Source organism: Silurus meridionalis, chromosome 25 (assembly GCF_014805685.1).
Source record: "Silurus meridionalis isolate SWU-2019-XX chromosome 25, ASM1480568v1, whole genome shotgun sequence".
In the NCBI taxonomy this organism is placed as follows: Eukaryota; Metazoa; Chordata; class Actinopteri; order Siluriformes; family Siluridae; genus Silurus; species Silurus meridionalis.
The window spans coordinates 5,704,709-5,730,317 of record NC_060908.1 but is presented as its reverse complement, the minus strand read 5'-3'; the positions used below and the strand labels follow the sequence as shown (position 1 = coordinate 5,730,317).

At 37.5% G+C, this 25,609-nt stretch overlaps 1 protein-coding gene and 1 pseudogene across 1 annotated transcript; both read left to right on the top strand.

The window, feature by feature from the left end:
• Nucleotides 1-8,937: 8,937 nt before the first annotated feature.
• LOC124378805 lies at nt 8,938-10,639 on the top strand (annotated as a pseudogene).
• Nucleotides 10,640-16,101: 5,462 nt separating this feature from the next.
• Nucleotides 16,102-19,644, top strand: LOC124379535. Its single transcript, XM_046839934.1, has 7 exons — nt 16,102-16,227; nt 16,329-16,691; nt 17,222-17,326; nt 17,418-17,474; nt 17,606-17,677; nt 17,802-17,881; nt 18,617-19,644. Exons 1-6 carry the CDS (start codon nt 16,158-16,160, stop codon nt 17,837-17,839), a joined length of 705 nt encoding a protein of 234 aa, XP_046695890.1. The 5' UTR covers nt 16,102-16,157; the 3' UTR covers nt 17,840-17,881; nt 18,617-19,644.
• Nucleotides 19,645-25,609: the final 5,965 nt, after the last annotated feature.

The following is a 25,609-nucleotide window of genomic DNA, read 5'->3' as shown; positions in this document are numbered from 1 at the left end:
TGAATCATAATTACAGGAGAAAATCTGTGCCATAGTGAACTTCTAATACACAGTAACATTACTGCTGAGCTCCAGTCTGACGTCCTGCTGCCGTGTAACTTTCATCCAACTCTCCTCGGATCGGATAAGACTGCAGATATAGCAGTAGTGTGGACTCAGAGGAACACAACAACACACAGTCTACTGGAGATCTCTCTACAGGGAGACGTGAGGTTCTGGGATTACAAAGGTGGACGTATCAAGACGTTTCCTAAACTCTCTGAATCAGGAAACTTCTCCATCCTCCTTCAGAAAGTGCAGCTGTATGATCTGAGTCTGTACCACTGTGAGCTGTTTAATGGATTTAACTGCACCGTTGCGTATCAGGAGATACAGCTTGGTTTGTAATTACACTTTTAAAACCACAAACCTCCTGCTAAGAAAAATCTGCCCGTACTGTACAAATACCTCGTTTAGACCCAGATAAAGACATTCTTATCTTCCACAGGTCTTACAACCTTCTTCCAGCCTCATGAATCCTTCATCGTAGCAGCAGCAATTGCAGCAGTACTTCTGTGTTTATCAATAACGTGTCTCTGCGGCACGAGCGATAAACGTGAGTCTTTGCATACTTTATGTATAAATATACATGCTGCTAAATCAGACAGACGGACGGATGAACCTTGTGGTTGTTTTGCATGTTGCAGGAAATCAGCAGCCAGAAAGCAGTCATGAAAACTGTTACACAGAAGTGTGAGTACATTGTGTTTTCACACACAGCTGTGTAGGATGTAGACACGTCTTCAAAATGAAAATCCACCCTGAGTGAATTTAGAATTAGCACATAACACATCACTCTAGACTACTAGATTTATTGCCTGATATGTTTGGTACCTTTGGTTACCAGTTTACTACATTACCCATAATTCCATTTGACTAGCCACTGATTAGCACGCAGTTCTTCAATGCAGCAGTGCTCTAGTCCCTCTTGCACCTCATGAAATGCCGAGATCATTCATATTTTTTTCTTATTAAACTCTGTTGTAACTGCACTAGCAAAAGCTTTTTTTTTTTTATGAAATAGTAAGAAATAAAATATATTTTGTTTCTCCAGGATGTACACACTCCACAGTACAGAACAGCCATAGCAGGAATGGGGAAATGTCACTAACTAATCATTTACTGTTTTTGCTGTTTATTGATGAATGAATGCTGCTTCTTTGTTTACTTTATTCTTCCTAACAAGCTGGGATAGGCGAAGAAAAGAATCCCACTGTGTAGTAATGTATATGTGACAGATGAAGGCTATTCTATAATATTTCTGATAATAAGAGACGTCCACTGGAAAATCTGCACCATTCTGGTATATTTTAATACTATGCAAATGCCTGTATTATTATTTTTTTGCTCATATTTTGTTGCTTTTTTTTTTTTTTTTTTTTTTTTTTTATATAAATAAACGTTTCTATGAATTAACAAGTGTATCTTGGGATGTGCAGCTTTTTAAAGGAAGTGAAGTATTGAAATCTCTGGCTGGTTGAAGTCTGGTGTGTTTAGATGAGCCGCAGTACTTTTCTCAGTATTGCTTGAATTATAAATCATGTGACTTGATCTTAAGGTGAATGATTTTATTCGTAACTGTGAATTACTAATGTGTGGAGTCTTAATACATGGAACCTTGAAAAATACATTTTGCTGATTTATACCTTAGAAGTGTGTGTAGCCATGGCTGAAGTAGTGTGGACTGAGAGGAACACAACAACACACAGTCTACTGGAGATCTCTCTACAGGGAGACGTGAGGTTCTGGGATTACAAAGGTGAACGTATCAAGACGTTTCCTAAACTCTCTGAATCAGGAAACTTCTCCATCCTCGTTCAGAAAGTGCAGCTGTATGATCTGAGTCTGTACCGCTGTGAGCTGTTTAATGGGTTCAACTGCAGCATTGCGTATCAGGAGATACAGCTTGGTTTGTGATACACTTTTAAACTTACACACAAACATACATCCTTTTCAGAGAAAACTGGCCGTACTGTACAAATACCTCATTTAGACCCATATAAAGATATTTCTTATCTTCCACAGGTCTTACAACCTTTTCCCAGCCTCATGGATCCTTCATCACAGCAGCAGTAGCAGTAGTAGCATTATTGCTTCTGTGTTTATTCATAACGTGTTTTTGCTGCACAAGCAATAAACGTGAGTGTTTGCATTGAGAAAGAGGTGGTCGGGGGGGTTGGGGGGTTGTCACTGTGCAAACGTTTTAGGCATGTCTTTTATTATAATTTTTATTTGTATTTTTTTTTTTTTATCAATTAGCAAAATGCTAAGTAAGCGAACAGATGAAAAATCTAAATCATATCAATATTTGATGTCACCAACCATTTTTTTAACCTGACAACCTGATCAGAATCAGGTATATGATCAACCAATTATACCAAACAGATGCTAATTATCATCAATTTCATATTTATATAAATATACATACTTCTAAAGTTGCATTGAAACAGTTCAATGTTGGTGTCATCAGACCATATAATCTTGTCCACACAGTCCTTCAGGTGCCCGTTGGCAAATCTCTGGAGTTCTGTCAGAGTGAATATAGATCTGTGCCTTATACCAATCCTGTCTCTGAGCTCCATTTTCAGCTGTGAGGCCTTCTGTAGAGAGGTGTGTGCCTTTCCTGATGTCCAATCAATAAACTTCTGTGTGTAGATTGATGAGAAAAAAATGCTTGTAGTGTCCGACTACAACATAACAGAATTATACTGCCTGGAGTGCAGTCAGCGTTTACATTCATCCCAAAGATGTTCAATAGCATTGAGGTCAGAGACTTATAGCAGGAGATCTTCTACTCCATCCCATGCAAAGCATATCTTCATGTAGTTTGATTTGTTTACAGTGGCATTGTCATGCTGGAACAGGTTTCCAGGATCCAATGCTAAGTTTACCCCCTTACAAAGTAATGAACAGTCTAGAATTTTTATTGTGGGTTTATTTGAACAAATAGAGACAGAATATTAAAAACGTTTATAAATAAAAGGTTATAAGGTTATAGATTAATTTGTATTTAATCGAGTGAAATAAGTATTTGATCCCATAACAAATAAGCAAGAATTTTGACTTTCACAGAACCAAATTAGTCCTGTCCCTTAGGAAAGAACTCCTAATATCAACTTATGTGTATAAAAGACACCCATCACAAAATCAACCTCTTCCATTTAAACCTCTCCACCACCATGGGCAAGACCAAAGAGCTGTCAAGTTGTTAGGGACAAGATTTGTAGAACCTGCAAAAAGGCTATAATGGGCTACAAGACCATCAGATTCTGGACTTGGCCGTATGTTTTCGGTCATTGTCATGCTGGAAGAAACCATCCACCAACCATCTTCAGTGTTCTGGATGAGCCCAGGACGTTCTCATCCTTCTTCTAAAGGGATTTCCTTTGCCCTTAGCAGAGAAACAGCTCCAAAGCAGTTTCATTCTTCATGTTTGACAGTAGGGATGATGTTCTTGGGGTCATATTCAGCATTTCTCTGCCTCCAAACACGACGAGTCAAGTTTATGCCAAAGAGCTCAATTTTTATTTCATCAGACCACATCACCTTCTCTAAAGCCTTTCTGAATCATTCGTCTGTTCGCTGGCAAACTTCAGACGGGTCTGTTCATCTGCAGAGGAACCTTGTTGTGTTACGAATGATTTTCTTGGCGACTGTGGTCCCAGCTCCCTTGAGATCATTAACAAGCTCCTCCCGTGTAATTCTGGGTTGATCTCTTACTTTTTTCAGAATCATCTTTACCCCATGAGGTCAGATTTTGCATGCAGCTCCAAAACGAGGGCGATTGACTTTTCTTGTACTGTAGTTGTATTTCTTCCATTTTCTTCCAAAATATCACGCCAACAGTGGTCTCTCTCTCTCGCCAAGCTTCTTGCTGATGGTCTTGTAGCCCATTCCAGACCTCTGCAGGTCTACAATCTTGTCCCTGGTATCCTTTGACAGCTTTTTGGTCTTGCCCATGGTTTTGGAGAGGTTTGAATGGAAGAGGTTGATTCTGTGACAGGTGTCTTTTTTTTTTTTTTTTTTTTTTTTTTTAATACATAATGAGTTGATATTAGGAGTTCTTTCTTAAAGAGACAGGACTAATTCGGGTGTGTGGGAGTCAGAACTCTTGCTGGTTGGTAGAGGATCAAATACAAAATAATTTGTCTAATAAAAATGTTTTCCTGGAATTCTTGGAATATTTTACATTCTTCCTCTTTCTGTTAAAAGAAACCTGTAATGTGTGTCTTTAATCAATTTGTGGCAAGTAAAGATAAACCTTGTGGTTGTTTTGCATGATGCAGGAAATCAGCAGCCAGAGAGCAGTAGTGAAAACTGTTACACAGAAGTGTGAGTACATTGTGTTAGTTTCTTTTCACACACAGCTGTGTAGGGTGTTGACACGTCTTTAAAAGAAAAATCCACCCTGAGTGATGTTAATCTAAGCACATAACAAATCAGAATTATTGCGTGATATGTTACATTCCTTTCACTTTGTTAACCAATTTCCTACATTACCCATAATTCCCTTTTATCATTTTCCTATTTTCATCAGATCCACTAAACACAACAACATATTCAACATGTTTCAGGGTGGTCTTCAACTCTAGCATTAATTAACCTGAAAATGACAGTTCAGATCTTTCTTTGTAAAATACTATAAAATAAAATATATTTTCTCTTCCTCCAGGATTTACACCCTTCACAGTACAGAACAGCCATAGAAAGGAGGGTAAATGTCTGTAACTGATCGTTTACTGTTTTTGCTGTTTACTAATATATAAATGTTTCTTTATTTGTTTTTATTACAGTTTATGGTTTATATCAAACACATTTTTTTTTAGCATTTTTAATAAACTATTTTTCTGTTCTTAGATACAAGAGATCACTCAGTAACTGTTACTACTCTGTCGGACTGAACAATACTGAAGAAAATGCACACATTGGTAACAAGTTTGTCACTTTCTAAATAAAGATATAGCGTATTTACTAAAAATTATATATAAATAAATTTTTTACTAATGCAAATATGTTCAAAATGATTAATTGTTATACAAATGGCAACAAATGCCGTATCTGATGCACACTTTTTTAAATCGATGTATCACATCGTTAACTTTTATGCAGCTGCACCTATTTGCCAATCTTACCATCCCTATTACATGCTTTTTTACAATTTTTTTTTTTTTTTTGTTTCAACCCTGTAAGACTTTTGCTTGATCCTGACCAAAGGTCGCCCCCGAGAACACAGCATGGATGCCCGAGAGGGGTGTGGGCCAGGATGTGGGCCCTAACACGTTTTCCTCCAGGACTCACGGCAGGGGACTAAAGACCCCGCAACCCCCCTTTCGAGAACCAGAACGTTTCCTGGAATACAGTAGGCTCCCCGGAGAGCTACCCTTGGTCTTGACCACCACATCTCCATACAAATGGTGGATCTGCAGACAAGTGTCTGACCCCTCTTCCCCTACTTTTCCTGTTACATCCTCAACACAGAACATTCTACAGCACACCGGATGATTATGTGTAAGAAAGGTCATATCACATGTAAATAACGACAGAAAATGTTCATGTTTCATTTCTTTACAAAGGTTTATCGCGACTGGTACACAGGTCCCATTCCCACAGCAATAGAACAAATAATAAAAAAAGGTTTTAATAAAGTTAAAGAAAACATAACTCTATACAAGGGGCGTGCCCCACTACAGATGTATACAGGAGAGGTGCCTCCCACAGGTCTGTAAGAACCAATCAATGCAAACTTCCATGGCTAAATAATGTTTACATAATGCTTACTCTATCTGGGTATTTAAGGAGAACTGACCAACAATTCAGGGAATCTGTAAACAGATATCCCACGATTACTGTGTGTCGTCTTTACCAGGTATGAAAGGTTTTATATTTCCTGTTTAAATGTAAATACTATTGGTTTGTATTTATGTTATATTTTAATTGAACTATAAATTGGCTTTGAATTGTGATTTTCTTACCTGGTTAATAAATTGTTATGTTTGATTTTATTCTGTGTTGCTCGGTAAATGTTGACACTGCAAGTAATAACGTTGCATCCGCAGTTACCGTAAGGACTGGAAATCAGGCTAGGATCGGCCTAAATCCCAGTTAGATAGTGAATAATACATCAACTGAGGATTTTAGAGATACGACTAGCACTTGGCGTTAGTTTAAGTGTACTTAGAAGCGTGGAGGCTAACAATATGTATTTCCGTTTAGAGTAACATTTCTAATCACTCTAAATAGGGTCAGCCTCAACCTCTGATTATTTCAATATTATTCTATTCATTATCTGTGGTTAGAAATAATTATTGTAATAATTAAGTGTCACCTCTAAGGGGACTAAATAAAGTATGTTTAAAGTTGAGCACGCAGAGAGCGGCCGCAAGCATATAGTCCAACCTCTGGCAGCGACCAATACTGATTCGCTTATGACCGTTGACCAGTATGTTAATTATAGGGCCCATACTAGGATCTTGTGCGACTGTGTGAACCGAATGAACGAGTGTAATGCCAGAGCTTAATCAGAATAACTAGACAAACATCCATCAAAATTATACTATTAGTAAAATAACAACCTATGCAAATATTTATTGTTTTATCTAAATGGAGTCAGATAAAGGTCAATAACAAAATGAAATAATACATTAATCCAAATCTTATTATCTAATGTGAAAGGAAAGATTAGAACGCGAGAATCCTTCGCCACGCCTCTGAAACCGTCGTTGGACCAGTGGGTGGTTCCCGCCTTACAAAGTTGGTGACCCGACGTGATCTCTCTACCTGCACAGGCGAGTGACATCTTTCCGACGCGACTACTCAGTTTGGATTCCCACAGAAGATATGAGGTTTGATCTTCTCCTTCTCTGCCTACAGCTGCTATGGTAAGTTCGTTCCTTTTTGCCTATTACAAGTGTTGAGGGAAAGTTTTGCACACCCAATATAGACACATAAATTAGAACGGGCCGGTATGCCCATTGTTAGACCGGAGACCGTAGAAGTCCGGTGGGGCATAAGAATTTAGAGGAAACATGGATTCTCAGGGACATTATAGAAGCAGTATAGAGGAGAAACTCATAGAAACAGCCGCGTTAAAGCTAAAAAACACCCTTGTTCTGTTAAAAGAATAGGGACTAAATCTCACATAGAGCAATAATTAAAACGTATCCTGGTATTTTGCCACGGGCCATAAACTGGAAACAAAATCAAAATATAAACTCAGAGATGGGAAATACATCATTCTAGAGGCCCTTCAGAAACCAGTGATTAAATTATACCATGATTATGCGCATGTATCAGCTCCCAAAACACAACAGCTGATACAGAAAAACTTCTGGTGGCCAAATATGGCATCAGACATTGAGAGATGGTGCGACACATGTCTCATATGTGCCACCATCAACCAGGGTAGAACTGGACGTACAAACTTGTGTCGCCCAGAACCACCCAAAGGACCATGGGAATTCTTACAGCTAGATTTTATTGGTCCATTACCCACTGCCAAGGGGGGATATCGCTATTGTCTCATCATAATTGATAAATTCTCTAAATGGGTAGACGCAATTCCAACTCGCGACAACAGCGCACGCACCGTGGCACGAGTAATGGCAAATCAAATCCTGCCAATCTGGGGAACACCAACTCAGATCGAGTCTGACCAAGGAACACACTTCACAGGTCAGATAATGAAACACATATGTGAAATGCTACATATCAAACAAAGATTTTACGTTCCATACAGGCCGCAAAGCTCAGGTATGGTGGAACGGGCAAATCGTTCGATAAAAGAAAGCATCTCCAAACAAATAATGCAACATCAAAACAGGTGGACTGATGCACTGCCAACAGTTCTGACAGTCTTGCCAGCAACCCCATCCAAAGCCACAGGCATCAGCCCGTTTGAACTCATGACAGGCAGAGTCATGAAACTACCCATAGACCCAGAAATCACCCCAGCAGATCTGGGACCCCTTGTGCTTGCAAAACAACAGACTGTACTAACACAATTACAACAAAGACTGGCAGTGTTACAAACACAAACCACCTTAAAACAGCAACAGTCTGACCTAATGAATGATGCACAATTTAACCCAACTTCTGAGATCAAATTTACCGAGGGTGACATGATCATGATTCGGGTGTTTATAAAACAGGGTCCATTCACACCCAGATGGCATGGACCACATGAGATAAAAGCTTTATGCAATAGCTGTGTGGCCATAAGTGTCAAGGGGAAGTTGAAATGGTACCACATGTCCCAGTGCAAAATCTTCAAAGGTTCTGCTAATCAATAATTATTAAAGTTTCTCTCTGTTTCATCTCCTAGGTTGACTGCAGCAATTCCATGGAGACCGGACGAGAGGAAAGTTTCTGGACCCACTTGCATCAAGCTGGGTCAAAGGGTTTCACTCACACACACACTGGAATGTGGGAGATGGGTATGGAAATACACTAAGAGGTCATCCACATTTTTCAGTACACTTTCAACCAGAGAACTAGTCACGTGGCCTCCCGGAGTAGTACCGAACCAAATTGCGCAACTAAAATTTGCTGTAAAGTAGGCTCCGACCATCTCCCTATAGTAAACATTTCAGGTGACACACCGCACGCACATCTTTTCACAACATAACGGCCTGGTATCAACTTAAAGCAGAACCAGGAGCAAAAATTGGGAGTATGCGCACTCTCTATGAAAAAATCAACAATGGATTAGATCCTAAAATCTGTTATTTAACCAAAAATTTAGAACCCGCAATATATAGGTGTACACACACTGAAACAATCAACACTACGCATATGAGTTATACCGAATATAAATTTGATATAACTTCATATGTACCTCATAACAATCAACCTGAAGCCTTTGTCTGGACTAGCCGGAGAGAAGGCATGTATTATGGGAAAATGTGTCAATGACCCAGATAATTACACCGGGCCACAGAATTGCTCATGGATAATGAAACATTGTTTTAATTTAACCACTTGTGGATATAGCAAACCAAAGGAATGTCCAAAACTATATCCTATTCCTCCTGGTGGACTGATTAAAGGGAATATTAACAAGACATTATTTCATGATGTGAATCTAGTGATGACACATGTATCATACAATATTTCCAACATCCTATCTGCTTATATCAATCACTGTGATTACAATGATAAGACCTATGCATGGCTACAGTCACGAATCGATGATTTAATTTATGACTACAAAACAGACTTGCCGTGCAAATCTCACCTGCACGCTCAAAACGAGACCTGCTCGGAAACATAGCAGGTCTCTTCGGCTCAGTTAATTCCATTGCTAACAACTACAAAATTACCAAACAATCACAATTCTCAACATGGTTTGCGAACCAGGTGGCCACTGGTTTTCAACATATCACAAATAGCAATGAAAATATCATAAAAGCGGTTCGATCCAAGCGCAGGCGCTTCTGCGATCAGCCACACATTATTCAATCAAACCCGTACCATTGAACGTGACTTAGCCTGTAGGACATATGCACAAGATCTATTCACTGCTGCTAGACAAGAAATCCTAGATCTTCGCCTGTACAAAACGCCTAGACATGTTTTGAATGACCTCATAGACATCTTAGATCTACATAGGTGGTATGAATCAGGAAAATGAAAATGTAAGATATTCTGAGTTACTATCCACCATAATGATGTTTACAGGAAATGAATGTAATGGATGTATTGGATTTTTCGTCAGTTTTCCTTTGATACACCCAGATCAGGTTTTCCAAATTCCACTACCATACGCTCGATTGGCGTGGTAGTGAAGGATCAGGTAATTAAATGGGATCACCTCACTGGATACATGACACAAAAGGGTACTGAGACCTTGTTTACCAGTCGCACATGTTGCCATGAAACACACAATTATGTTATCTGTACATGTAACACTTTGCAACCTTTCTCTCCCAACAACACCAAACTTATTAATGTTCAGTCACTGCATGGTTATTCTGATGTTGTCCAGGTGTCTCACACACAGTGGTGCGTTGTCAGTGAAATGAATTCCTTTACCTACGGAGGACTGACCTGCTCTGCTAATCACTGCTCTGTTTGGAAGTGACAGAGGACTTTCAATGGGCCAAGTCAACATTTTAGGAAGAATGCCACTGGACACAGAGACCTCACCATGGTGGGATGACACTTTCTATGAGCAAGGCACCCAAGCTGTGGTTGACGCGATGGACCTGACACAAAGACTGATCCTGCAAACTGAATACCACCTAAACCAAGCACAGGTTGAAACCAACCTGGCACGACAGACGGCACAACTTTTATCCAGTTCATCCACTCGGTCAGCACAGTACACCTACACCTGGTGGGACTGGATGTTCCGGGGATGTGCCATTGGCAGTGCCCTGATCTTCACCTTCACCATGCTCCAGTGCTGTTACTTCAGACACCTCATACGATCTACACAAGAATCCACACACGCTGCCCTTGCCCTCAGCCCACTGCAGATACCCGTGTTCCAAAGACTCTAAAAAATAAATAAATAAATAAAAAAATTGCTTTGTCTGACCCCGCAGGTACCCTATTCAAATTCGCCCACGGGGCCAAGTGGGGAATCTGTAAGACTTTTGCTTGATCCTGACCAAAGGTCGGCCCCGAGAACACAGCATGGATGCCCGAGAGGGGTGTGGGCCAGGATGTGGGCCCTAACACGTTTTCCTCCAGGACTCACGGCAGGGGACTAAAGATCCCGCAACCCCCCTTTCGAGAACCAGAACGTTTCCTGGAATACAGTAGGCTCCCCGGAGAGCTACCCTTGGTCTTGACCACCACATCTCCATACAAATGGTGGATCTGCAGACAAGTGTCTGACCCTCTTCCCCTCCTTTTCCTGTTACATCCTCAACACAGAACATTCTACAGCACACGGATGATTATGTGTAAGAAAGGTCATATCACATGTAAATAACGACAGAAAATGTTCATGTTTCATTTCTTTACAAAGGTTTATCGCGACTGGTACACAGGTCCCATTCCCACAGCAATAGAACAAATAATAAAAAAAGGTTTTAATAAAGTTAAAGAAAACATAACTCTATACAAGGGGCGTGCCCCACTACAGATGTATACAGGAGAGGTGCCTCCCACAGGTCTGTAAGAACCAATCAATGCAAACTTCCATGGCTAAATAATGTTTACATAATGCTTACTCTATCTGGGTATTTAAGGAGAACTGACCAACAATTCAGGGAATCTGTAAACAGATATCCCGCACGATTACTGTGTGTCGTCTTTACCAGGTATGAAAGGTTTTATATTTCCTGTTTAAATGTAAATACTATTGGTTTGTATTTATGTTATATTTTAATTGAACTATAAATTGGCTTTGAATTGTGATTTTCTTACCTGGTTAATAAATTGTTATGTTTGATTTTATTCTGTGTTGCTCGGTAAATGTTGACACTGCAAGTAATAACGTTGCATCCGCAGTTACCGTAAGGACTGGAAATCAGGCTAGGATCGGCCTAAATCCCAGTTAGATAGTGAATAATACATCAGCTGAGGATTTTAGAGATACGACTAGCACTTGGCGTTAGTTTAAGTGTACTTAGAAGCGTGGAGGCTAACAATATGTATTTCCGTTTAGAGTAACATTTCTAATCACTCTAAATAGGGTCAGCCTCAACCTCTGATTATTTCAATATTATTCTATTCATTATCTGTGGTTAGAAATAATTATTGTAATAATTAAGTGTCACCTCTAAGGGGACTAAATAAAGTATGTTTAAAGTTGAGCACACAGAGAGCGGCCGCAAGCATATAGTCCAACCTCTGGCAGCGACCAATACTGATTCGCTTATGACCGTTGACCAGTATGTTAATTATAGGGCCCATACTAGGATCTTGTGCGACTGTGTGAACCGAATGAACGAGTGTAATGCCAGAGCTTAATCAGAATAACTAGACAAACATCCATCAAAATTATACTATTAGTAAAATAACAACCTATGCAAATATTTATTGTTTTATCTAAATGGAGTCAGATAAAAGGTCAATAACAAAAATGAAATAATACATTAATCCAAATCTTATTATCTAATGTGAAAGGAAAGATTAGAACGCGAGAATCCTTCGCCACGCCTCTGGAAACCGTCGTTGGACCAGTGGGTGGTTCCCCGCCTTACAACCCTATGCAATGTTAATCTTTTTCCCTTTGTCCTATAAGAATTAAAATGTGCCACCTTTCTGAAAATTAATTTTCTGTAATTTATTTTTTAACTCATCTTCAGTTAAAAAAAAATGCTTTACCAGCAAAGTTTTAAAGTGATGTAATCTATGTCCTAATAAACCAGTATAAAAATATATATGGTCTGGCAAATACCATAATTGTAAATGTTCTCTTTAAATGTTTTAATGGGTTCCTCGTGTGATTGGTACCTCAGTGGAAAAGATGCCAGACTCCTGATCAAAAGGACATTGGTTCAAATCCCAGCAAGGATGATCCCTTGCCACTGTTGGGCCCTTGAGCAAGACCTTTAACCCTCAATTGCTCAGCTGTAAAACTGTAAGTCGCTCTGGATAATACCATCAATATAAATATGTTACTCAGGATAAGTTCTTTATTAATGCACCACAGTAATAGTTATTATCCAATAGATTGTTTTACACTGTGCTGTAAATCAGCCATCGCCCATGGTGTAATCTCTCTGAGTTTATTTTATAAATGAAATCTAATTTCATACAGTCTCAGATTCCATGTTTGTAAATGTCTTCTTTTATCTCTTAATATAAATGTTAGCTGAGCCAATAAAACACGTTATCTAGAATGAGTGACAGGTCTAGTGTTTGTTCCGCCCTCTTCTTATAATACCAGAAAAATGTGTTTTATTTTATTGCTGTTTACTGATATATAAATGTTGTTTCTTTATTTGTTTTTATTACAGTTTACGGTTTTTATAAAATCATTTTTTTTAATAAATCATTTTTAATATATGTTTTTCTGGTCTTAGATACAAGAGATCACTCAGTAACTGTTACTACTCTGTCGTGCTGCACAATACTGAAGAAAATGCAATCAAACCCTTTTTCCCCCCTTTCCTACACTCTGTACATTCAGTAAAAACAAAATGGTTCTTGAGGAAAAGTTACACTTCGGTAATGACCTATTTGAAACAGTGAAACATGTGGGCGACTTGGGGTACAGAATTCTGCCTCATTCTCCCCTTCTCCCCCGACCTCACACCCAATGACTTCTTCCTCTTTCATCACTTCAAGAAACCACTTCGTGGCAAGATGAGGTGATTACCAATGTGGAACTTTTCCTCAAGAGCCAAAAAGAAGTTTTCTTCAAAGACTGATTCCACCAGCTCATCCATATGAGGAGGATATGTGGAGAAAGGACTAACTCACGACCAACTTTCGTTTTCATTACATTCTTTTTTTTTTGTGACAATAGCAATTTTATAAACGCCCCCCTGTACATGTTTCATGTTCTTTTGAGCAAAAGAAAGTGACCCAAATAACCAAAAATACACATACATATAGATATAGATATATATGCAAAATGCAGTGGCAGACAGCCAATCAGGAATAATTCCCTAAAAATGTTTGTCAATGATCATTTCGGTTACAGTCAAGCCAGTTGGTCCCACAAATGCTGACAAAAAAACAAACAAAGTATAAGCACAAGTATAGATTTAGATTTCTACAGACTTTCCCACCAGCTTTTATCGCATGTAATGTAGATCATTTGCATGTGTGAACGTTTAAAATGAACATCTATGCATCCATTTTTGATTATTTGTACAGCCCTATTACAGAGATCTTCAAAATAACCAAAGCAGAAGTGAAGAGAGAAACATCACATGCTTGTATGACCTCAGATGTTGATTTGCTTAAATTGTAAATGTGTTTTTGGTGTGTGTAGCATGACTATTTCAGTCTTAACTGATGCAGGGCGTCTTCATAAATAGAATGAACAGCATTGAATTTTTTGTATTTCAAAATAAAAATAGCCTAAGGATAATCCAGAACACAAAACCAGGAAACACAGTAAGATATTGACAAGGCTTCACAATGACTTGAACGTATAGAAACTGCTTGTATGGTGATAAACGAAAATGTAACCCATGCTTGAACTCTGGGGAATGTAAAGTATCCATCTTATAATATTAAACCATTACAAATTTAGTCACAAAATCTTTTGTATACTTTTTCTGATCTGCTCATTTTAGGACCATGTTTACCAATGTGTTGAAACTATCTCATTTCTTGTACATGGAAAATAAAAACTATAATAATAATAGGTCATAAAATAATAATTAAAAAAAACAAACAAAAATGGTCACATTTCACTGTGTATTGTTGAAATGACAATAAAAGCTTCATTACTAAACCTGACATTCCACCACCCAAGTAATAAATTCTGCACTGTACTACACTTACGATCTTCTAGGAATCCTCGATCTTCTAAGAATCCTCGACTGATACCATCATTTCTCAGGGTGCCAGGAAGGCATGGATCAAGGTTCTTCTCTGTTCTGGTACTCAGGCAATCCCTTTAAAATGATTCAAACTATACTATTTAATGAAATAATTACATTAGCCTTTTTTATTTATAAAACTCTGTTGTCTGTATGCTTTTCTTACTGTACTACTTCCCCTACAGATTCTTTTTGTACTTTAAGTCTATGACCTAGTGAACCAGATTAAGGGGGTATTTATTAGAGATTTCATAGCACTGGATAAAAGGCAATTCTCATAAATGTAAATGAGTGTTAGTCAGAAATAGTCTTTTTTTGTATTTTTATCCTGCTACAGAGTCTGACTTGATCAACACCAACTAATAGTACTCTCAAAAATTCCTAGTGTAGGCACACTTTTATGCTGTTTCCAGCTTTTTTTAGTTCTTGGTGTGCAACTGTATAAAAGGTGTAGACATTTCAATTGCTGTAAGTTGTAATAAAAAGCCAAGTAACTTCCTTTTCCTGCTACATTTCCTCTCTATGGGCAGTCATATTGATTTTTGACACCTTGTATTCAGTGTTTTTGTTATACAGTTTGTTCATTTCTCTATTGGATTAAATCTTTTACTGTAGAGATCCTGTAGTTTAAACGGCATGACTGTGCGGTTAATCATTATATGATGACCCACTTATTGCATGGGTGTTTCGCTGGAAACTATTTGTATTATTTGGTTATCTGCACCATTTGACATTTGGATGGTTCTCACCCCCATGCATGCTCTGGGCTTATGATAACATCTGCATCACCTATGACTTGTGCTGACAGCTCGATTTGTTTCTGTCTTATGTTGTGCTCTTGCATTGACCTTGCACATTTATGCAATTAAACAACAGCCTAATGAGGTGGCAGCAGAACAGAAACTCCTGCAGAAACAGATCATGGTTCAGCTGATGTTCTCTAGGCAATGTGAAGGTCAGACCAAATGACTTCGGCCACAAGTTTGGTTTCAGAAACTGTTGATTTTCTGAGGTTCACATGCTCAACAGTGTCAATAGTTCAGACAGGATGGAGCACAAACCAAAAATATCCAGCAAGTGTTTGGCTTGGGTTCACATGCTGTGAAACATTTTTAACAACAGATCTGTGACATTACATGGAATTAATAAATATAAAGGGTAAAAAAGATTCTAGAATATAAATGTAAAATATCAATATAAAAATGTCATGTTGATCGATTTTTAGATGGAACTCAGCTTATTTATTATCTATTTACATCATTTATTTGCCTAAAATATGATTCATATTTCATATTTAAGTTATTCCACATCAAATCTCAAAAACTGAAATATTGAAAAAGTTTGGCTTTATGAACGATTGTGTGGCTTTTTTTTTTTTTATTATTCACAACGGTGGGTTTTGTTACTTTATACCATGCATTTTTCTGTTAGACCCATAAAATTATCATTCTGTGCACTGGGAAATACCTATGCTCATGCACTTTTTTTTTTTTTTTTTTTATGAGGTGTGTTTTCAAGTCTCGCAACTGGCACTTCAGGTCTGTGTTTTTTTTTAGTTTTGTAGCCATTTCAGGAAGTGATGTTGAATTGATGGTCTCATCGTCACTGCTCAGAAAGTCACTGCTCTGAAAGTCACATTACCACAAGCTGCAGTTTCATGATTGTACAATGGAGCTGCGTTTTATCATGATGCGTTTAAGTGTGTGGATGCCTTGGTGCTGCTTGATGTACGTCCAGGGTGAGTTACACTATGATTAGGAGTGTGTGCACACTTTTCCACTGTAGTAGCTGCTAGTGGATTTGATGTTTGTTTGACAGCATGTTGATTTTTAATTTCAGGAGAAATTCTGTGCAATAGTGAACTTCTAATACACAGTAACATTACTGCTGAGCTCCAGTCTGACGTCCTGCTGCCGTGTAACCTTCATCCAACTCTTCTCGGATCGGATAAGACTGCAGATATAGCAGTAGTGTGGACTCAGAGGAACACAACAACACACAGTCTACTGGAGATCTCTCTACAGGGCGACGTGAGGTTCTGGGATCACAAAGGTGGACGTATCAAGACGTTTCCTAAACTCTCTGAATCAGGAAACTTCTCCATCCTCCTTCAGAAAGTGCAGTTGTATGATCTGAGTCTGTACCGCTGTGAGCTGTTTAATGGATTTAACTGCAGCCTTGCGTATCAGGAGATACAGCTTGGTTAGTAATTCAACTTTTAGACATACACAAGTCATTATACATTTTTTATACCACCGTGCTTCATTCTGACTGGTTGTTGAGATGTTCTTTAACAGCACGCTTCTAACAGGTTAAAATATAAAGGTTTTTTAGACTTGTCACACGTACATTAAAGCTCTTTATCCCAGTATGAGGATGCAGAGCACAGGGTCAGCCATGATACACCACCCCTAGAGCACAAAGGTTTAAAGGACTTGCTCAAGTTCCCAAGAGTGGCAGATTTAAACTACTGACCTGCCAAGTAACCACTGAGATACCACTTCCCTCTTCCCCCAAATGCATTATCAATTCTATAGTAATGTTACACTGAGACTTCTATGGTAGGAATGCTAAATAAAAAAAATATTTAATAATTTTTAAATGAAGAAACATTTGTAATTGTTGGAAAAGAGAAATAAAATAAAACAGAATTACAGCACACTGGATTGTCTTGACTCTCATGATGACAGATTTGTAGTTTGTTATTTTGCTGACTGTATTATCTTCCACAGATCTTGCTGCTGGTTTACATCAGGCGATAATTATCATTGGAGCTTCAACAGGAGCAGTTCTTCTGTTCTTATTTACAGCATGTGTCTTCTACTTACGCAAAAAACGTAAGTATTATATATGGATGCTTTATTACGTGACTCTTTGACAATGTTGTTTATAATGACAGATGTTGATAAGGATTTATTACACATTCAGCTAAACAGAAAAAAATGGATGTTGCAGGAAAGCAACCACACCCAGAGAGCACTGGCGGTAAGTGTTTATCAAAGGTGTGAATTCTCACAAGTTGTAAAGCAATGAGAACTGCTGTAGCTTTATTTGAAATAATCTCTAATACTAGATTGTAGTTCTAATCAAATAAAATGGTGGTCTCTATTGTTTAGGGTCTGTAGAGTGTCCATTTGATAACCCAATCTATGACATATACAGAGTACAGCCTGGCCCTGAGACGGATGGTAAATATCTGCACTCGAGACACGTATTGTTTTATTATTTCACAAATATCAAATATCTGCATTCCATTTTTAACATCAGTTACTAAGTTTGATCCTAAATGAACTCTGTTTCACATGACTTTAGAAGCTCTTGTGGGTGAAAACCCAATCTATGAGAATTAGAAGAGAGGAGACAACATGAGATGATACCCGTACCTTCATCAGGTGGGGAGAATTTTTTATACCTACGAAAAATATTCTGTTGAGTTAAATTGTGTAACCAACATAAAGAAAAATATGAAAAAATCAATTACAAGTTTATACGACAAAATTGTAATATGATAAAAATAAATTTGAAATATTCTATGATATATGTCAAATAAATTGTCTGAAATGACGTTATAGTTTAGACAGTTTTGAACATGAGATAATGGAACATACTTACATTTATATTTACATTTACACTCATTCATTTGACAAGTGCTTTTGTCCAAAGCGACTTGCAATAGAGGAAACAAGAAGTGATTTTTAATAAGACGGCATACAAGGTTTCAGTCATAAAAAAATATATTAGATATATATTTTTTATATAAAAATATAAAAAATGCTAGGACAATAAGGGTTCAAGGAAAAAAGCTGTTAAATGTTTACAGAAAAGATGACTTTTCAGTTGTTTCTTGAGGATTCTGAGGGGTTCCTATGATATATATATATATATATATATATATATATATATATATATATATATATATATATATATATATATATATATATATATTTTTTTTTTTTTTACAATATCTTTTACAATATCTCTACACAACTCCCCTTTAGCCAATGCTCATAAACTCGTAACCGTGGACAATCATCTGTCCTTTTCCTCTCATGTTGCTCATATGACACGTTCTTGTTGGCTTCTTCTCTACAACATCAGAAGGATTTGATCATTTTTTATCCACACAGGCTGCTCAGGTGCTTGTTCAGTCTGGACTACTGCAACTCTCTGCTGGCAGGCCTCCATCTGAATGTTTTTCGTCCTCTGCATACTAGCCAAATGCAGCTTTGCAATCTGCCTAAATTCTCCCACACCATCCCACTGGCTCCCAAAAGCTACACGCAACAGATTCAAAACACTGGTGCTTGAACTGATGCTTGAGCCAAAAATCGACTAGCACTTTCTTACATCAAAGGTCTAATCAACCCTCACTGGACCACGCTTCCTCACGCTCACGCTATTGCTTGATTGGTCCCACGTTCTCTCAGGGTAAGAGATATACATACATCTAGACTCTTCTTTGTTCTTGCACCGAGGTGGTGTATTGAACTTCCCCTGAATGTCTAAACAGTTGACTCACTGGCAATCTTCAAATGACGGGTGACGAATTACCTCTTCCGAAACACTTAAGTAGCACTTATTTTCCCTTTTTGTTGTATGTCTTTTATGTAAAAACAGTGTGCTATAATTCCTCCTAACAGAGTTTAGCCTGATAGTATCAAGTTTGCAACGTGGTGAACCAGTGTTGATTTATTCATTGATCGAGTCTCAATGCACTTTTGTACTGCTAAACGGCGTAAATGTAAATGGATTTGGCTGTCCAGATGGAGTTAGGTAGGCCATTCTACCAACAGAGAGTGGTGAAAAAAAACATGCTTTTGAGTGATTTTGTGCCTCTCTGCAATAGAGCCACAAGTCGCTGCTCATTTACCAACCACTGGTTTCTGAACGGGATGTAGACGCATTTGAGAAATAGAAGGTAGGAGGGTGTGGAGCTTGTGGTTATTCTGTAGGCAAGCATCAATGTCTTGAACTGTATGCAAGCCACAAGGAAGCAAGTACAAACAGATGAGAAGTAGTGTGACTCTTGGGCTTATTGAAAACAAGATGTGCTGCTACATTTAAAATTCAAGTCAAGTCTTATTTCTATAGCGCTTTTCACAACAGGCATTGTCTCAAAGCAGCATTACAGAAATCAACAGTCAAGGTGAATGATGTGCATTTATCCTCTGATAAACAAGCCGTGGCAACTGTGGCAAGGAAAAACTCCCTTAGATGTAATGAGGAAGAAACCTTTAGAGGAGCCAGATTTAAAAGGGGAACCCATCCTCATTTGGGTGACATCAAGAGTTTGATCATAAATCTTTCAACAATACAGAACACTGGAGAGTGAGAACTAACATGAGCACTGGAGTATAAGATTATAAGTAATGTTCTTTCTACAGTCTTATACAGTCTTTATGGTTATAAAACTAGGAGCTACTGAGCTCAACATTTGTGGTCATCACAGATCCAGCATCAGCTTCTCTATGCCAGAGCCTTTAAACACTCCAGGAGGTCCAATGTCAAAACTCCACACATGTAGCGGCATCCAATTGGCACTGGTACGTCTCTAGATGGTTGGGGATGTTTGTGAGTATGGCATCTACTTCAAAGGTCCATAATCTTCATGAGGTGGGACGTGACTGGAGCTGGCCAAACCTCAGGATGCTTTAGGATGGGGAGAGAAAGAGAAGCAGTGGAGAGAAATTAGCATAGCTGCTGTTCATGATATTAACAGCACAAGTTGATAATGTGCATGTGATCAGATGTACTGGAGCACAAGGTTATGATGTGATGTGTGTTATGTGTAGGCTTTGCTAAAAAGATATGTTTTTAATCTGCACTTAAACTGGGAGAGTGTGTCTGAGCCCCGAACACTGTCAGGAAGACTGTTCCAGAATTTAGGAGCTAAATGTGAGAATGATCTACCACCTTTAGTGGACTTTGCTCTTCTAGGAACTACTAGAAGCCCAGAGTTTTGAGATCTCAGGGAGCGTGATGGATTGTAGCATGTTAAAAGACTGGAGAAATACATGGGAGCCAAACCATTTAGTGCTTTATAAGTTTGTTAAGGTCTGAATACACATTTTGGAGATCCAGGCTATTAATGGCAAGGGCCAGGATAAGAAGCTGTTCTTCCTGGGTTCAATCATTATTTAAAATTTTTTTTTTTTTTTAAGTAAAGCATTGTTTTGTTTTGTTTTTTTATACCAGAAACTATGTATTTTTTTATGACCAAGATTATTAATTTAAGATTAAACATGGCACATACTATAAACATGTTTGGCCTACTTTTTTCTTCAGATACTGAAACAATTAAAATGTCTCTTTTGTATGTTTCATGTCTATTGAACCCTTTATTTGCTTTTGTAGAATGCTCCTTGTCATGGGTCAAGTCTAACCCTGTGCTCTGTACGTGGATTGCTCAAGTAACTGGATTTTACTGTTGATTTGACATGATCTAGGCTTGTTTTGCTCTTTGAAGCTCATCCTGGAGCTTGCTGTCATAACAGCAGGTCTATAAGCTCAAACCTGCTCAGAAACACGCTTATCATGTAATCAGGATCAGACCATGACATTATAAGCGCAGGTGATATAGGAAGTCTGTTGCAGCCATGTCCTCTCCATTCTTTTGAGAACAAGCGGTTGCAGAAGGTAAAACAATAATAATACGAAGAGCTTGCTGAATTTTACATGGCTTTACATGTTGTGTTATAAGGAGCAGATCCTTTTGGAAAAAAATATTTTTTGTGAAAACCATTTAACTTATTCATTTGTTATATTAAAAGTTTGACTCATTAAATACATCATTAAAAAAAAATTGTTTTGTAAAATGTTCTTGTATTTATTTATGTGAAGCTGCTTTGGGACAATGGTCATTGTTAAAGAACCATACAAAAAACCCGAATTGAATTAAATTGAATTGAATATTTCATGTTCAATTATTCCCAAATTCTATTCGGTCCAACTCTGACTTTAAAAAGTAAAAAAAAAAAATGTTTAAACCACGGGGAACATCCAAAATTAAAACTTGTTGAATTGTAAAACTCAAAATAATAATAAGTATGCAAGAAAATGTGTGACTGAAAAGTCAAAGTCAAATTTACTGCACTCAAATATTTACATAGTTATTGAGTTATTGATTTAATTGCATTGTGTACACTTTTTTTTGTTCTACATTCCATTATTTATTCAGTAATAATTATTATTACCTCTTTATTTTTGAAAATAATTTACAAACAGTTTTTAACGTGCAACTCTGTCAGTGACTGGGCCACAAGCCCCAGGGCCTGTTTATGGTGCAGATATTGTTATTTTTCACTTTGAGCAGCAGGTAAGGGTTTGCCATACCCGCTGAGTAAGACAAGTGTGAGCGTTTGCTAATGTAGCTTTGCTGATCTCAGTTACATGTTAGCAGAATTAGCATGAAAATTCTGGTAGCAAAATACTAACTGGAATGTGTTTGCTTCTGTCGAAACTGGGTGAAAAAATTGTTTCTCGTCATTTGGCGCCATCTAACGAAACAAGTAACTCATTGCAGGTGTGAAGTTTAAACTCTGTGCTTTAATGTGTAATACAGCAGTCATTCGTTTACTTTTGATCACAGTTATTTATATTTTTATTTAGAGTGTTAATTATATTATTATGTTATGGCTTGGTTTTTTTTAGCATCATTTAGAGCAGATCAGACCCTTATCCAGAGCAACTTACTATTATCTCATTCATACACTGAGCAGGTTAAGGGCCTTGTTCAAGGGCCCAGAAGTTTTAGTTTGGTATTGCTTGAATTTGAACTCACCCTCCAATCAGAAGTCCAACATCTTAATCACTACAGCTACAACTTTCCAACTCCAGTTTATTGATTAAAAGTTTTTATTCAAACTTTAAAAGCTGATGGTTTAACTTTAAACCTTAAAAAAAATGTTTTAAAGGGGTCAAATATTGCAAGATAATAATGAATCCTTGTCAAAAACTAACAAAGAAATTACTGCAAGAGATTTTGCCCAGCAAGCCTGAGAGACTGTCTGCACCAGTTGATGCAAAAGGTGTGACAAATGATGTTGAAGGTGTCACTTTTTTGTAAGTGTGAATTTGAGACTTCTTTGACCTAATTTCTGCTTTTCTTCTGTTCACATGTCTCCATAAAATGTGTAAAATACTGTTTTAGATGACAGAGCTTGTTTTACTATTTAAAAAAAACCCAGTAAAACAAATAAATAATATGCCAGGCTGCATAATATGTGAAACAATAAAAAACATGGAAGCCAAAAGATAGAAACAAACATCTTTCCAAAATCTTTGGCCTTTATATACAAAAGATTGTAAAGATATATCATGTTTATTGGATAGAGGTGTGGGCAAGGCATCACATAGTGATTTGCCAAAGCGGCTTAAAAAGTGAACTGCTAATAAGCAGTAACATTACTGTTGATTTCCAGTCTGACGTCCTGCTGCCGTATAACTTTAATCCAACTCACCGTGTATCAGATAAGACTGCAGATATGGAGGAATATTGAAACAGATTAACACAACAGCACACAGTCTATTGGAGATCACACTACAGGGAGATGTGGGGTTCTGGGATACAAAGATGGATGTATTAAGATGTTTTTGAAACTCTCTAAATCAGGAAACTTCTCCATCCTGCTTCAGAAGGTACAGCTGTATGATCTGAGTCTGTTTAATTGGTTTATCTGCATCACTGGGTATCAGGAGATACAGCTTTGTGGTTAGGTTTGACCCTCATACTTATTTCTCAACCATGAGCCATGGTCTGTCACCTAGAGTTAATATTAGCAAAGATTGTCATGACATTAACACTATATAACACCATAAACTGATACCCTGCACCTCATTATGATGATGGTCACAGCTGCAGTTTCTGTACCCTTCTCTTTTTATGAGCACTGTTTTAGCTGTATTAGCATGTTATCAGAATGAGTAGTGAAGGGATGTGAGAGAGGCTATATTAAATGATGTAGTACTTTTCTGACTAGGCCATGGTTTAAACCTTCTATTTTTTCTCCATCTTATTCATATTTTCAGTAAGGGGAAAAAATCCACTCCTGCACCTCTAAAAGTGGGCCATACATACATATAAGTTGAGATGCGTGAGGAAAAAAACCTTCAGTGTGAGGAATTTTGCCTAGGATTGATCTTATATTGTAAATATCTGCCCATAAATATAACTATAGCCCACATATATAAATATATAAAACAAATATATATAACTACAACCACTTTCTTGTTTTCACAAAAGAAAATAATAAAAATGACATTTATGTCTTCTTATTGGTTCAGAAGATAAGGATTTACTCATCACGAGTTTGCTAATGCAGTTTTGCTGTTTAGTTACATACTATCAAAGTTAGCATGAACATTTTGGTATAAAAATTGACAGAAAAGGTGTTGGTTTCCGGCGACCTTGGTGAAAAAGTAATTTTCTCTCCTCAAGATCTGGCGACATCTAACGACACAAATAACTCATTGCAGGTATTAAGTTTAAACTCAGAGCTGTAAGGTGTAATCTAGCAGTCAATCATTTACTTCTGATCACATTATTTATTTTTGAGATTTTGCTAAGTAGATTTAAGAGATTTCCAGAGATTTCAGTATGTACAGCAGGGCATTAGTGAGCCTGGGTCCTTGGTGAGCCTTGGTGGGAAGTAACGAAGTACAAATTACTTCACTATTGATTATTTGAACAACTTTGTAGTTTTATTTTATTTATTTTTTTTTTAAACACATATATATAATTTATACTTCTTACATTTTCAAACCGGTCTCATTACTTTAGTTTAAATCTATTTGGTGATGTGATACATTTCTTCTTTTTGCGTCCTGTTTTGAGCCCTTTAACCTATTTAATGCCATTGTGTGGCTTTTTCAATTTACCACTGTTGTAACATTTCCTGATGATCACACACCACAGACATGGGCTAGTTTATAAAGCTAACAATGTGCAAGACAGAAGGCAACAAGAAGTATGGGGCTTACATGGATGAGACAGAGGAAGTCAGCGATGAATCATGAATGAGAACAGAGACATTCCTGATCACCTGCTCATCATCATCTTTTCTCTGCTTGTGTTCTATAAGGTTGATGTTCAACCTGGATACATTCATTAGATAACAACATTTTAAATTCTTTTGTATTGATATGATGTGTGGTCCAGTTACCAGCGTGATGCTAAAGCAGGTCGTAATAATGGCTACTTTTTACTTAAGTTCATGTCAGAGCCCAAACTTTGTTAACTTTAGTTAGAAAGTGTAATCAGTAAACCAACTTTTACCAGAGTCATTTAAAACATGAATATCTGTACTTCTACTTGAATGAAGGATGCATGTGTGTGTGTGTGTTCATCTCTGGGATCCAGGGACCATGACAAGCCAATATAAAGATTGGAAGCTTGGAAGTGTTTGTAGTGTGTACATGACTCTTTAAAATGTATTAAACACGATCACTTCCACGACTGTTATATAAAAAGACTAATAAAGTTAAATCAGCAGATATAAGCTGTAATGTGGTATGTGCATCTAAAATTGCACTAATATTGCATAATAGCTAAATTCCTGTTAGACTGCTGACTCTGGTTTGTCTTACGTAGTTTTATGTTGTTTAGCTAGCTAGATCATGGAATGATTAGCATCACTGTAAAGCGATAGCTCATTTTGTAGAAGTTGTTACAGAAACCTTTAAAGCGTCTACATTTATATGATAATGTGAGATAATAATGCATACTAACATTTAATCGATTGTTATGCAAGAGTCTGTGCAGCATGTGCACTTGTGGTGTACCATTCGGTGCAGAAGGTGTGATCATATATGTGTGACTGTTTGTGTGAGTCTCTTCTTTGACCTTGTATCTGTTATTCTTCTGTTCAACTTTCTCCATTTAATTTGCTTAATGTAATGCATGGCTTTACATTACAAATTTTGTTCCACTATGACATTTAAGCATTAAAAAAAAGCAAAAGCAAAGAAAATATGGATTGTGTGAATAAATAACGAACCATGAAAGCCAAATCAGAAAAACGGTATACATCTTTACATGTCTATATACAAGAGAAGGAAAAAGTAGTAACATCGAAGTCTGTAATCGGTTGTGTCCGCCATATAGATTGTGTATTATTGCTGTG

Excerpts from the sequence above, each read along its gene's own strand:
- LOC124379535 (XM_046839934.1), top strand. The coding sequence starts at position 16,158 with ATGGAGCTGCGTTTTATCATGATGCGTTTAAGTGTGTGGATGCCTTGG. Across the intron at positions 16,228-16,328 it reads CTGCTTGATGTACGTCCAGG|GAGAAATTCTGTGCAATAGT; the intron begins GTGAGTTACACT and ends TTTTAATTTCAG. Across the intron at positions 17,327-17,417 it reads CTTCTACTTACGCAAAAAAC|CTAAACAGAAAAAAATGGAT; the intron begins GTAAGTATTATA and ends TTACACATTCAG.